Raw genomic sequence first — 14,099 nt, 5'->3', positions numbered from 1 at the left:
TAATTGTACTGGACTGACATTTAACCTTGCTGAGGTTAACCACTGAGTTCTTAACAGATTCAGGTGGAGATGATTGGTGTTAATAAGCTTGCTGCCTCTGCACTGGCAGGGTGATGCAGAGACACCTGATTGGCTGGCTCTGCCTCTGGTGACAAAATGCTGTCGGTTCACTAAGACTTCTCTAAGGACTTTCTCCTCTGCCACGCCCAACAAGACCACAAATGCATCTTAAACAGCTTTTCCGCACTCTGATGAAATTAAATAACCATTTCCTCTATGGAAAGTACAACAGTACAGAAAGTGTGCACTTGGTAGCACAACTATAAAATACATTGATTATAGTCCTAATCTTTTAAATCTGTAGTTCAGATATTCAAATGATGATTATCCAGCATACCGTTCTGCAGGTGTACGGTACGGATCTCTTCCCATTACTGATTGCAGTGCGACGCTGTGACCAGATCCACCACTTCAACACATATCAGTAATTGTGTATTTTAGAAATGAGAACAATGAACAATTTCTTTTTTTAATATTATTGCACATTTCATTACAAAAATACAGAATAATTAAAAGAAAAAACTAAATCAGGCATGTCAAGACCTTATTTTGGACAATTCAATCCCAACTGCAAAACCTTTTGTGGCTGTATTTTGTTGTACGGATCACGATTTTAGATAATATTTTAATTTAAAGTCCAAAAACATACGGAGTGAACTATTAAACATACTTTCACTGTCCTGTGGCAGCGGTCATATCGTGAGTTTAAATAAATACACATGCGTACACACACTTGTTATCTCCACTGACCTGAAGATAACATTTGAAACAATCTTACTGTAGTGGAGGAATCCAGGAGAGCATCTGAAAGTAAGCCATTTATAGACAGCCATTTTATAGGCATCAACAGTAGACCCTGTTTAAGGATTGTGTATAATAGAATATTATTAGAATATTAGAATTAGTTTTAAATCTTTTCATTTTCAAAATGTACAACATGACTGTCCAGCAGTTTTTACCTGGTGATAGGAAAACACATTCAAGTTTGGTTTGTAAAATAACTTCATATATAAATATATAATCACTTAATATTTACTAGTGCATGTAACACCATATGCTGAATTTAGCAGGTGTCAAATCTATTAAAGTCAAATCTATTAAAAAGCGAAATAGTAACGGACACATAAATACAAATTCAGCTTCTTCCATATCAGAAAAGCTTATAATATTAGAGCACCATAATTTATTTAAATTGCCATAGTTTCCAGCTGATAGAGCCTGCTCTAAGTAAGCCGTGCAGTACAACTGCAGAATATTAAGATCAGATTTACTTGGTTAGCCCAAGGACTTCAAAAGTAAATGACACATTTGTCAGTTGTAAATGGCTTCACTCAGAAACAATTAAGCATTGACACCCATTGCCTTTGGACCCTGTTGACATAGTGAACACTGCCCAGCTGCCTTCTAATAATGTACCAACTCTTGTGGTATGAACATCAACCATGTTTGGAGAACACACTGCTTTCCATTTGATAAATAAATCTGCATGAAATCATCAGTCTTTTATCTGCAGCTTGAACTTTCCATCCAGGCTGGAGGTTTCCTTCTTGGTGTTCTATACTGGAGTTCCATGAAGAGGTCACACATTAGCAGGCTTCCCCTTGGCATTGAGGGATCCTACTTGCATACATTCCGATTTGAGGCTACTTTCTTGGTACATGTCCCTGTAGTTTATTGCAAGCTGTCTTTAGACCTGTTTAAACAGAAAAAAGCAAAGCACAAACTTAAAAAAAATGGCTTCAGGTAATTGAAGATACTGCAGACTGGGAGAACCAGGATTGATCCACACAGCTGTGGTAACCAGCCTGCCCACTGTACATATACATATACTGCATTCACCCACAGCAGCGATTAACTCCATTACAGAGGAGCTAAAAATAAAAGCCAGGCATTTACTCTGACGTGGTGGGGATAGCCGTTTAAGCGTAATCTCTGATTAGCTCCTGTCAGGCTTTATTCAGTTACTCCTGAGTAATTGGATAGGTGACCCAGCGTACCTGTTGTGGGTCATGTGACTCCTGACCAGGTGACCGGCGGCGAGGGCGGCCATGAGGGACAGCTCCCCGGCCAGGACGGCGGCACACACCACACGGGCCAGCTGGCGGGCGTTCTCCCCAGGCCCGTCCTGACTGGACCCCTGTACGCCCAGTATCTGAAACGCAGTGTCCACACAGGTTCAGTCACCCCCCACTCCAACCCTAACACCCCTGTCACTGGCTCTTTCTGTACCTGCAGACAGGACTGCTGGGGGGCCAAGCAGGTGCCCCCCCCGACGGTGCCCAGCTCTATGGAGGGCATGGTGCAGCTGATGTACAGGTCGTCTCCGGAGGGGCCCGTGGGCTCCATCAGCGTGATGCAGTTCGAGCTGCCCACCGTCTGGGCTGGGTCCTGCCAGAAAAAAAAAAAAACTCAGTGATAATCTGAAACGCCAGCTCAGCACCTCAGGGTAGGAGAACAGCCCGTTTTTACACATTAGGCTTAAACAGAAGACAGAAGCGGGTGTCATCACCTGCCCACAGGCGATGTAAATGGCGGTCACGATGTTGGCCGCGTGTGCGTTGAAGCCCCCAATGCTGCCAGCCATCGCGGAGCCCACTAAATTCTTGTTAATGTTAAGGTTGACGAGGGCTTCTGTGGTGGTCTTCAAAACCTTAAGGTGGTAGAGGAAGAAAATCATGTTTCAGGAAAGCAGGTTTCCTACATGTTCTCACTGCTAAGACAGAAAGCTGAAAGACTGCAGGTCACCTCTCTGACCACCCGGGCTGGGATGGTGGCCTCACACACTGCTGACTTTCCTCGGCCCTCAATCCAGTTAATGGCAGCTGGTTTCTTGTCAGTGCAGAAGTTCCCGCTCACAGCCAGGACGTGCAGCTCAGGAAACTCCTTCTGGAGTCTGGAGAGTGCCTGTTCAGTGCCCTGTATCATACACAACACACACACACACACACACACACACACCAAGTGTAAATGTGGTTCCACAATGCCACTATCCATTCTACATCCCTACCAACACAGATTAGTCAGTTTGCCATCGTACAGAAACATAAAGCTGCACAAACAGCCACCAGCCCATGCACAACCAGACCTCACACTGACCTTGGAGATCATGTTCATGCCCATGGCGTCCCCGGTGGTGGAGTGGAAGCGGATGTACAGGTTCCGCCCGGCCAGGGTGACCATCAGCTTCTCCAGCCGCGCAAACCTAATGGAGCAGAAACAGCCAATGCATCCTCATGGAGCACCCTCTCTGTGTCCTCACAAAGCATTCGTCACGATGGCGGTCTGAGCTCGGGGAACCCCCACCTGCTGGTGTGGTCGAAGGCCTCCTTGACGCACTGGAAGCCATCGGCGGTCTCCAGCCAGGCCTTGACCTCAGCGGCCTGGCAGGCCGAGGGAAGCTGTACCACCGGCCCGCGGGTCATTCCGTCAGCCAGAACCCGGCTGCTGACGCCTCCGCTCAGCTTAGGGGAGACGCACATAAGCATTTACCTCATGCCTTATTTACACCGCCTTCAAGAGTTTAACAACGCATGCTTTTACTGTACCAACTGCTGCCTGTAGATGAGTCGGGGAAGCATTTTGCAGTTTCTTATTTTAAATGTTTTTTTTTTTTTAATCCCTTCTGGGAAGTGTTGAGTGACAAACTGATTGTAAATTGTGCTATATAAAAATACAGATCGATTCATACTCCATAAAATATGTACATAAAATGCTGATTGATAGATGCTAAATGCCTGCATTATTATAATGTAGATTATATTAATTATATAGAGAGTTGCATCCCTAGTCAAGCTCAGGTTCACTCACAGCAATGGCTCTGCACCCTCGGTTGGTGCTAGCCACCAAGCAGCCCTCTGTTGTTGCCATGGGGACCTGAAACTGCTTCCCATCCAAGAGCAGCGGCCCAGCCACTCCCACTGGCACGGGCATGTAGCCAATCACGTTCTCACAGCACGTCCCCACCACCTGCCCGGCAAGAGGTCAATGATGACACTTCAAGAGAATCCAAACAAACAGTAGTACTGTCCATGTAAACTACATTTAACTGCGCATGTCGGTTAATGACTAGCTGAAGGGGATGGATGGGATCACTGGCATTGTTACACTTCAAGCTAAAGGTTTGCTCCCTCTGTATCCTTTCATACTACACCTCACAATAGGGTGAAGGTAAAGCATTCCACCAGGCCCAATAGGCCTGTGACTGTACCTTGGAGTAGTCGTAGTCCTTGTATGGCAAGCAGGTGAGGGCTGAGGGATTCAACAGCTGTGATGAGATTATCTTCCGGCGAATGACCACTCCGCGCTCAGGCGTCTCCATCAGGGTCTCCAGCTTGTACCCTGGGATGTGCTTGGAGTTCACCAGTGAGATCACCTCCGCGTCGCTTAGGTAACCGGCACCCATCTGGAACAAGTCAACATGTTGAGGGCGTACTAAGCGAACCTCAAAGCTTTCACTGCATGTGACCAAGAACAGTCAATATACGGCGCATGTAACAGTCATGGGAGCGTGAAACACACCTCTGGGTTCCTCAGTATGGAGACACACTCATCAACAGGACGGGGCTCTGGGGACAGTTTTGTCAGCGTATTCAAAATCTCTGACACCGTGGCCCTTCTTCCCAAAACGACGGGGCTCTTCGGCTCCACTGGAGCAGGCAGAGGACAAACACCCTCAGCTGCATTGACAAGAAAGGCATGAGTAGAGCAGTGTTTGTAGACAAACAAGAGTTGGTCTGTACACAGCAGGACAAAGAGACAGTTACTCTTTGATTTTGTTTTTTAAATTGTTGTTATAACTATTAGCATTTGTTTTGGCAACATATATTTCTATCTTATGCCAATACCACTACCTGATTTAAATTGTAAAATAAACTTTTTTTGAAAGAGAACTTTGCCCCACATACCTTTCTGCTCCTTGACGAGATGGCAGTGCTGCTTGGTGTTCCCCTGCTTGGAACGGGGCAGGGCGGGGTCCCCCCTGCAGCACTCGCCCCCGCCCCTCCTTGGGGCCGGAGGGGGGCCGGTGATGGGGTTGCTTAGGGAGAGTGTGGACTCCATCTCCACCTGCTCGAAGAAGACATACTTGATGGCCAGGAGGAGAGCCAGCCCCAGAGTGATGACCTGCTCGATGTCCATGCTCACCACCCTGTGTGGAGGAGACACCCGGTTCCAGCACCGTACCATTTCTGGACACATCAGTGAAATTATAGGTGTTCCTTAGTATATTCCACAGCCATAGGCTTCTCCTCAAGTGGACAGCGATACAAACCATGAAGAAAACAGAGAAGAATCCTTTAGATTCTGAATCAGGAATTCCTTTATGTTTAACAAGAATTGACTAGTGGTGCTTAGACAGATTGGACATTTCTCCAATTAAATTAAAGGGAAATGAGCAGCAAAGTCCCCAAACACAAGGATGACGGTACCTGAATAGATGAAGCTGCCACAGAGGCCTCTCTAGGTCAATCTTCTTGGGCGCGTTGTCCTTGAGGCTCAGAGCCACACAAGGTCCCTCGACTATGTGGTTCTGGGAGGATGGTTCTGTGATCCAACGACTGTGAGCATGAACTAAGACCAGGCCTAGAGACTGGAAGGGGGAAAAAATATCAGAACCCAACCTTCTGAATGCAAATGCATGGTAACTTCTTCTTCCAAACACAGCAATGTTCTTAGGACACCAAAGACCTCTCTAGTTTAACAAAGACCATTTCTATCATCTTCAGACTCAAGATGAATATACTTCCAAAAGGTCATGTCATGGAGACAGAGAGCTGCATGTATCCATTCTACGTATCTTCACCAGAGCGCCCTGCTAGACATTTCAAGAAGTTGTAACAAGTGTTTGAGGCCCCTCCCTCACCATAATCATCTTCACTCTCTGGGTGACAGGGTTGGGCTTATTGTCCTCCTCCTCTTCCATCACACGGGCAAAGTGGCTGAGCTTCCAGATGGGGTGGCCCTCTCGGCTCTCCCGGGACAGCTACTCGAGGGGGGTACAAAAGGAGGAGTCAGCAGAAAACATGGCCACTGGAGCTCCCCAGCCCCCCCACACCCCACATAAAGAGTCTACAGAAGAAACCCACCTCCAGCACCAGGGAGACGCAGGCAGGGAAGAAGGTCATGAACACAAAGTAGTTGGCCAGGACGGACATGCAGCCGAAGCAGCACATGATCTCCAGCTGACGTACACCTGGCACAACACAGGGAAGGGTAAACAGGAAGTGAGAAGCTGCGCGCACACAAACAGAAAACTACACTTTGAGCATACATACAACAAGACCTATACATCCCAGGCTACAGAGACCTAAGCTTCAATGTGGTGTCAACCAATTAAGGCTTCCAAATGGATGAGCTTTTCTTAAATCTCCTACAAAACGGGAACATTCACTCACCGGACATGGTGCCAACCCCAATCACCAGACACTCCACCAGGGCATCCAGTGTGAAGGTAGGACCCAGGATGGCCATTCCACGAGCAATGTTGTCTCTCACTTCATCCTACAACACAAGGCATTTTGGCACAATGAGAAACAACATCACAGATTACACATTTTTAAATCCAAAGGACCAAGAATGGCTGGACTTATTCAGAGTACCTGAGAGTTGGAGCTTAGGGCAAACTTGGCCAGGGCGCATGCTTTGGAGAGGTCGATCAGTAGCAGGAAGAAAGGCAACGCTTCACTGAAAAACAAAATGGACAGTTTTATGTTCTGTTAAAAAAGCAGGTGCCATCATTTTTATGGTGATATGATACATGCTTTGAAACGATACTGAAAAATACTCTATGAAAACATAGCCAAGAAATGTACTTACTTAAGGCCTCTGAGTTCTTTGTCCAAGAAATGAATAACAACAGTGCTAAAGACAAAGCTTGAAAATATTGTGAAAAGGCCAGCAATCCCTGATGACAAAAAAAAAAAAATGTATTATAACATACTACTGTTAAAATGGTGTTTGCATATTACATGATATACCGTAAAATCAGTCCTTTAATAGCCTATTACATAATGCAATGTCATAAGATGTATTCTGTGTTTATGTGGATGGCTGGATAGAAAATAAATAATGAGTACATTAAATGTTAAGATTTAACTGCTTACCCAATATATATTTCGAACCAAGCTGTCGTAGATTTTGGAATTGGAAATAAATATACAGAATGGCAATGCATCTTGTGATGGTTAAGATGATAATGTCACTGCTCAGGATTGGCTGTAACAAAAAATTATTTTAAACAAATCAATTTCCAAATTGAGACAGTCATCTCATTTCAGACTATTCCGGGTGCATACAGCTTAATAAAATAACCACGGGTCCTATGCGAATATGTTATTGCCTCATTTGCCCTTTCTGAAGTGCCGATCTTACCTCCTCCATCTTGGGGCAGTCGTAGTTCCAGCCACAGAGCTGGTCTTTGGCCGTGAACATGTTCATGGACATCAAACAGATGGTCACGGTCACGGTCGCCACGATCACCTCCCATGGGTGGGAGGCCACGAACAGGCCATGGATGCGGAACAGCAAGTTCAGCATGATGCAGCTATGTCACGGAGTCCCCTGGAACACCAGGGAAAACAGCTCTAATCAAGGCTTTTCATGGTGAGCGCCACAGGTCTGGGGACAAAGGCACATGGTGCGTCATTTGCCTCTGAGCTCAACAATTTTTCATTGGTGATCAAACAATTCACATGTGTTTAAAGTGCACATTCAGCTTTTACTAAAGGGTATTACATATTTTGACTTCACCAGGTAGAAATTACAGCACTGTTTGTACATAGTGGATGGGCGACAGCAGCAGAAGACCACACCGGATTCCACTCCAGTCCGCTAAGAACAACAAACCGAGGCTACTAACTCGCCATGTCAACTCAATGAGTTTAATGTTTCCAATAGCCTCCAGTCACCAGGTCCCAATCCAATAGAGCACCTTTGGGATGTGCTGGAATGGGAGATGGGAGAATGTGCAGCCGTCAAATCTGCAGCAACTGTGTGATGTCATTGCCATCATGTCAACATGGACCAGAATCTAAGGAATGTTTCTAGCACCTTGCTGGCAATGGGAGGTCCTACCCAGTACTAGAAAGGTGTACCATTATGATATGTGAACCAATGATTTCAGAATAAGCGAATTTGAAAGGAGACAGAACAGAGAAGTAAAAACATTGCTTGATCAAAAAATATATTTACACAGATATAACTAGGCTATATGTTTTTATTTCACATAGATAACTTATTTTTTCCATCAAATTCAACCGAAAATGCATGACACGTCAACTAACTGCAAAGAAGAGAACCGCAATGACAAATGTTGCACTTCGTGTGGTCCTCATGCACGTGTAACCTGACTGTGATTGCTTTTAAACTGAAATGATCAAGTAATCAAAAAATGTGTTGCTAGTATGTTACCCTAATTTATCTTACTCCAATTCCTACATTATGCATAGCATATTTTTCCATATATATCCTATGTGATTTCTTCGCAACGATTTCAAAATCCAGTCCCGTTCTAGCTACCGACAAGAGCATACTACGCCTAGCGTTTAATACTCTTGAAGGCTAGGGTTAAGTGAGCTTGATTTCTAGACAGTCAAAGATCAACTCCTGTGTCCTTGTCACGGGATATGCAGACGCACCCATCTTAAAGCAAGGCAATCGCCAATGGCAACGCGTGTGCAAATTCAATCTCATCGGAACCAAGCCAAAATAAAGACATATATCTGATGCAATTTGCAATGATGATGTGTAATCAAGAATAGTATCTGGCAAGATCATTTCTACTGCAGCCACCTGACCCACAACCATATTACCCGCTAGCTAACATGCTACCTAAGCAATCACCAGGCCATGCGCGTTATTAGCCTTGGTAAAGTTTACAACAACGAACTATGACAGGAAGAAGTTGTTGAAAACTAGATGGGAATGAAAGTGGACAAATAGGGCTTGTCTACAGCTGAAAAATATATCCATACTAACGTTAGAACGAGTTAACGCCAGCTAGGTTATCAGACCATGTTAGATAACTAGCAAAGTTGAGCTAAATATCAAGCAAGCTGATCGCTTCCAAATGAGATACATTTAGAAACTGTTTTAGTTAACGTAGATAATTGTATCTCGTTAGCAAATGTGCTGTCAGTAAACCAAGCACTTTCATAGCTAGCGGGTGATTTACTAGGCTAGTCTGTTACAAGGTCACATCTTTAGCTAATTACACAATGGAATTTATGCACTCAGTTTATTATACATTTCTTAGAGTTTTCAAGATGAATAGAATGTTATTTTTACATACCTTTCTTTTTAAAGTCGTCCCTCAAAATCCGACCCATCGAAACTCAGATGTAATCCGGATGAAATGATGGCACTGATTCCGTCACTGGTATGAGAGCCAATCGCATTTTGAGACCGCTTTGACCTCAGCGCCGCTGTCTGGACGAGATTACGTTTGTAGAGGCGTGGTCATGAGGGAGACGATTGGCGTAATGACCTCCTCGCTAATTTCAGCATCTATTGGCTCTAACATGCTACAGTGAATTACAGCTATATATTTAAATATTTTTTTAAATTATTATTTTTTGATGAAATGCGGAATCTTCAATTGAAAAAAATATTCTAGTCACACATTTTAATATTAAATGTTAAAAGAAAAGTTAAAAAAAAAAAAAAAAAAACGAAAAAATAAAATTCAAATAGGCCCTGGTCCTTATCTTTGTTGTGCAGAACCATTCCCTTGGCAGCCTCTTGGTAACCTATGGCATTCCTGAGAATGTTATAGGCTACTTATGTTGTTCAGTGTTTTTTATTTTATTTGTATTTTATTTGTATTATTAATGTGCAACACATGTGAAGTAGAACTGGCAAGATAATTTACAGTTTTCCTGGGGAACCAAGAGGCATAGCCCAAATACATTACATTACATTACATTATTGGCATTTGGCAGACGCTCTTATCCAGAGCGACGTACAACAAATTGCATACCCATAACCAGGGATAAGTTCGCTGAAAGACCCTAGAGGTAAGTACAATTTCAACTGCTACCTGTACAACAAAGATAAGGACATGGGGCTTTTTTTTTTTTTTTTTTTTTTTGAACGAACAAACAAACAAACAAACAGAGCAAAAGTCACCAAAGTTAACTATCCAAACACTGCTTACCTAGCCAACTAAAAATACCGATACACAAAGCAAGTCACAGAGACAACAATTAAGGTTCACAGGGAGGTAGGGAGGGATGGGGAGAGGTGCTGCTTGAAGAGGTGCGTCTTCAGCTTGCGCTTGAAGGTGGGGAGAGATTCTATAGTTCTGACCTCAACGGGGAGTTCGTTCCACCACCGTGGAGCCAGAACAGACAGTAGTCGTGAGCGTGAGGTGGAGGTTCTGAGAGGGGGAGGTGCCAAGCGGCCTGTGGAGGCTGAACGAAGAGGTCTGGCAGGGGTGTAGGGTCTGATGATTTTTTGCAGATAAGCTGGGGAAGACCCTTTAACTGCTTGGAAGGCTAGCACCAATGTTTTGAATTTGATGCGAGCCATGACAGGCAGCCAGTGGAGGGAAGTAAGCAGGGGGGTGACGTGTGAGTATTTGGGAAGGTTGAAGACCAGACGAGCTGCTGCATTCTGGATGAGTTGGAGGGGTCTGATGGCGGACGCTGGGAGGCCAGCCAAGAGGGAATTGCAGTAGTCCAGGCGGGACAGAACCATCGCTTGGACCAGGAGCTGGGTCGAGTAGGGGGTGAGAAAGGGACGGATTCTCCGTATGTTGTATAGGAAGAACCTGCAAGACCGGGTCACCGCCGCAATGTTCTCGGAAAGGGACAGTCTGCTGTCCATCACCACGCCGAGGTTCCTTGCACTGGGTGACGGCGTGAGTGTGGTATCCCCGAGAGAAATGGAGAGATCCAGATGGGGAGAGGTATTAGCAGGGATGAATATCATTTCAGTTTTACCTGGGTTGAGCTTTAGATGGTGGTTGTCCATCCAGCTCTGGATGTCCCTCAGGCAAGCAGAGATACGGGCTGAAACCTGCGTATCAGACGGCGGGAACGAGACGAAGAGTTGGGTATCGTCCGCATAGCAGTGGTAGGATAGCCCATGTGCAGTGATCACAGGGCCAAGGGAGCGAGTGTAGAGAGAAAAAAGAAGTGGGCCAAGGACTGAGCCCTGGGGAACTCCTGTGGCGAGGGGCCGAGGTGTCAATACCGAACCAGCCCAGGCAACCTGGAAGGAGCGACCAGAGAGGTAGGACTCAATCCAGTCCAGGGCTGTGCCACAGATGCCCGTTGCTGACAGGGCAGACAGGAGGATGGAGTGATCCACAGTGTCGAAGGCAGCAGAGAGATCTAGAAGAATGAGGATAGAGGAGAGGGAGGCTGCTCGTGCGGCATGAAGTGACTCACTGACGGAGAGGAGCGCAGTCTCTGTCGAGTGGCCCGATCTGAAGCCAGACTGATGGGGGTCTAGCAGGTTGTTGTTAGAAAAGAAGGAAGAAAGTTGAGTAGAAGCGGCTCGTTCTATAGTTTTAGAAAGGAAAGGAAGAAGAGATACCGGGCGGTAGTTCTGGATGATGGAGGGATCCAGGGTAGGCTTTTTTAGCAGCGGAGTGATGTGGGCCCTCTTGGAGGATGCCGGAAAACAGCCGGAAGACAGGGAGGAGTTGACAAGGGAGGTGACAAATGGGAGAATGTCAGGTGTGATAGTTTGGAGAAGAGAAGAGGGGATAGGGTCAAGGGCACAGGTTGTAGGGCGGTGGCAGAGCAGGAGTTGAGAAACATCAGAGTCCGTAAGGGGGGAGAAAGTGGAAAAGGAAGGGATGGGCCTAGAGGGGGGGAAGGGCACAGTGAGGGGGGCGGTGGTTGTAAAGGATCTGCGGATGACTGTGACCTTCTCATCAAAGAAATCAGCAAAGTCATCAGCAGCAAAGGAGGACTGAGGAGGAGGAGGCGGTGCGTTGAGGAGAGAGGAGAAAATGGAGAAAAGTTTCCGGGGGTTAGAAGCAGAGTTCTGAATTTGCGTTTGATAGTATTTTGCTTTGGCGGCAGTGACATCGGAAGAGAATGCCGCCAGGAGAGACTGGTAAGTCATGAGGTCGGAAGCGTCTCTGGATTTCCCCCACTTCCTCTCCGCTGCGCGGAGGCTGGCCCTGGAGGTACGGAGGGTGTCAGATATCCAAGGACTGAGAGGGGATGTGCGAGGTGGTTTTGAGACAGGGGGACAGAGAGAGTCAAAGGCGGAGGAGAGAGATGAAAGGAGGGTGGCAGATGCAGAGTCATGCTATTTAGGGTCTCCATTTGACACGTGTCAAGCTTGCTCCCAAGACTTGGCCCTAAGAGAACCTACAGAAAAGCCACTGAGGAGAAGCACCAGGTGTGCTGCTGGCAGACATGACTGACTAAACTTTGATAAATATACCCTCTCAAATTCCAAACTACCCACTCCATCACAGTTAACTGGATGATTACAAGGGAGTACTCCTTATTGTTTGGTTGGCACATTATGTTGGTATTGTCATTTCCAGGATACATTGACCTAAAATGATTGAGACGATTTTCTGATTATATCAAGTCATATCAATTCTGAGGTAAATACAAACCAGAATTAGTCTTGCCTGCTGGCTCACTAACTACATTCATTCTTAGAGAACACTGACTTCAACATTTTGTAAGGAAAAGTGTTATATCTGTGTTGTCTATCCCTCTACCTTTAACCCTATTGGACCATCTGAAATGGCCTCTTAACTATCTGCTTCCCAAACGTCCTGTACATTCTCACTTAAACCAGTAGGGCTGTACAGAATATCTATTCAAATGGGAAATTACCACCATTCCACAGCATGAACGACCATTTGCTTAAATAATGTCTGCAAACATGAAAATCAGTGTTTAAAAACCATCTGCAACAGCTGAGGTTTTTTAAAACAGGCACTGCCACCTTGTGGCATGTACTCTCGTTGATATTATCACTGAGTAGAATCAAATGCATCCATTCTAATGAGCAAACACTCAGAAACGGGAAGTCTTCTATCGTGTGTGTATGAATTTACTGAGATTTATTCAAGAAGCATTTAGTCTGCTTTTTTGCATCGTGCTGCTTGTGTGCATATGCGCATGTGCATATGTAATGGTCATTTCACATAGGGAATAAAACATATGTGAGGCAGTTTGGGGGGAAAGCTGCTTTTACAAAACCTAAAATGCAACCTGAACTTAAAACACAGAATAGAGACCAAACAGTACAAACAGAAACAAAATACAACATATTTTCAGACTCAAACTCTATTTCAAGATATTACTAATGTTGTGTAATATTACTCATAAAAATGCAGAGAAGTTATAGTGATAGCCAGCAGGTGGCAGTACAAATCATATTTACTGCAAGGTACTGCAAGGGGCGGCCTGTAGCGTTGTGATTAAGGTACATGACCCGCAAGGTCAGCAGTTCGATTCCTGGTGTAGCCACAATAAGATCCGCACAGCCGTTGGGCCCGTGAGCAAGGCCCTTAACACTGCATTGCTCCAGGGGGACTGTCTCCTGCTTAGTCTAATCAACTGTACATTGCTCTGGATAAGAGCATCTGCCAAATGCCAATAATGTAATGTTTTCATTGGTATTACAATGTTTATCATTTTAAAGCAGCAAACTTTAAGTATAATTAACAGCAAAATATTTGAATTGCACTTATAAATGAATAAATACATCACTTAGTAACAATATATGAAATCCGCATATAATAGAACTGTCTTATATTTAATTATTTTTTTATATAGGCTGACAATAAACTATATATTTTTATTGCATAAATCCATTTTGAATATAATGGCAAAACTAAATGTGCTACAGCCTACATATGTATTCCACAGACACATCTGCATCCTGTCAGACCATCAACCATAATTAAACTCTGTGGTTATCACCCCATAGCGGAAGAGCCCAAGGCCCATTTTCTCTGCTTAAAGATCACTTTCAAATTCTAACTTACTGTAATACATCTAGAACTGTCATTGCTGGTTCCTCTATATCTGGAGCAACATTATGATTAATTGCAGCATAAT

At 44.8% G+C, this 14,099-nt stretch overlaps 1 protein-coding gene across 4 annotated transcripts; it reads right to left on the bottom strand.

The window, feature by feature from the left end:
* Positions 1–515: 515 nt before the first annotated feature.
* On the bottom strand, positions 516–9,469 carry LOC133141796 (3-hydroxy-3-methylglutaryl-coenzyme A reductase-like). Of its 4 annotated transcripts, XM_061262544.1 has the most exons (20): positions 9,347–9,469; positions 7,429–7,617; positions 7,161–7,272; positions 6,874–6,961; positions 6,657–6,741; positions 6,453–6,558; positions 6,144–6,250; positions 5,921–6,040; positions 5,487–5,647; positions 4,965–5,206; positions 4,579–4,736; positions 4,268–4,462; positions 3,868–4,026; positions 3,364–3,521; positions 3,157–3,262; positions 2,806–2,976; positions 2,570–2,710; positions 2,290–2,448; positions 2,058–2,212; positions 516–1,753 (listed from the first exon to the last, which is right to left on the bottom strand). In XM_061262544.1, exons 2-20 carry the CDS (start codon positions 7,591–7,593, stop codon positions 1,732–1,734), a joined length of 2,610 nt encoding a protein of 869 aa, XP_061118528.1. In that variant the 5' UTR covers positions 7,594–7,617; positions 9,347–9,469; the 3' UTR covers positions 516–1,731. The 4 variants fall into 4 exon arrangements, with proteins under 4 accessions (XP_061118528.1, XP_061118525.1, XP_061118526.1 ...); XM_061262541.1 differs by having other exon boundaries at positions 2,058–2,448; XM_061262542.1 differs by having other exon boundaries at positions 2,058–2,448; positions 7,429–7,674; positions 9,347–9,419.
* Between the last annotated feature and the right edge of the window lie 4,630 nt (positions 9,470–14,099).

This window comes from Conger conger, chromosome 12, assembly GCF_963514075.1.
Source record: "Conger conger chromosome 12, fConCon1.1, whole genome shotgun sequence".
Classification (NCBI taxonomy): Eukaryota; Metazoa; Chordata; class Actinopteri; order Anguilliformes; family Congridae; genus Conger; species Conger conger.
Note: the sequence above shows the minus strand (reverse complement) of the source record. Positions and strands in the feature narration are given on the sequence as shown.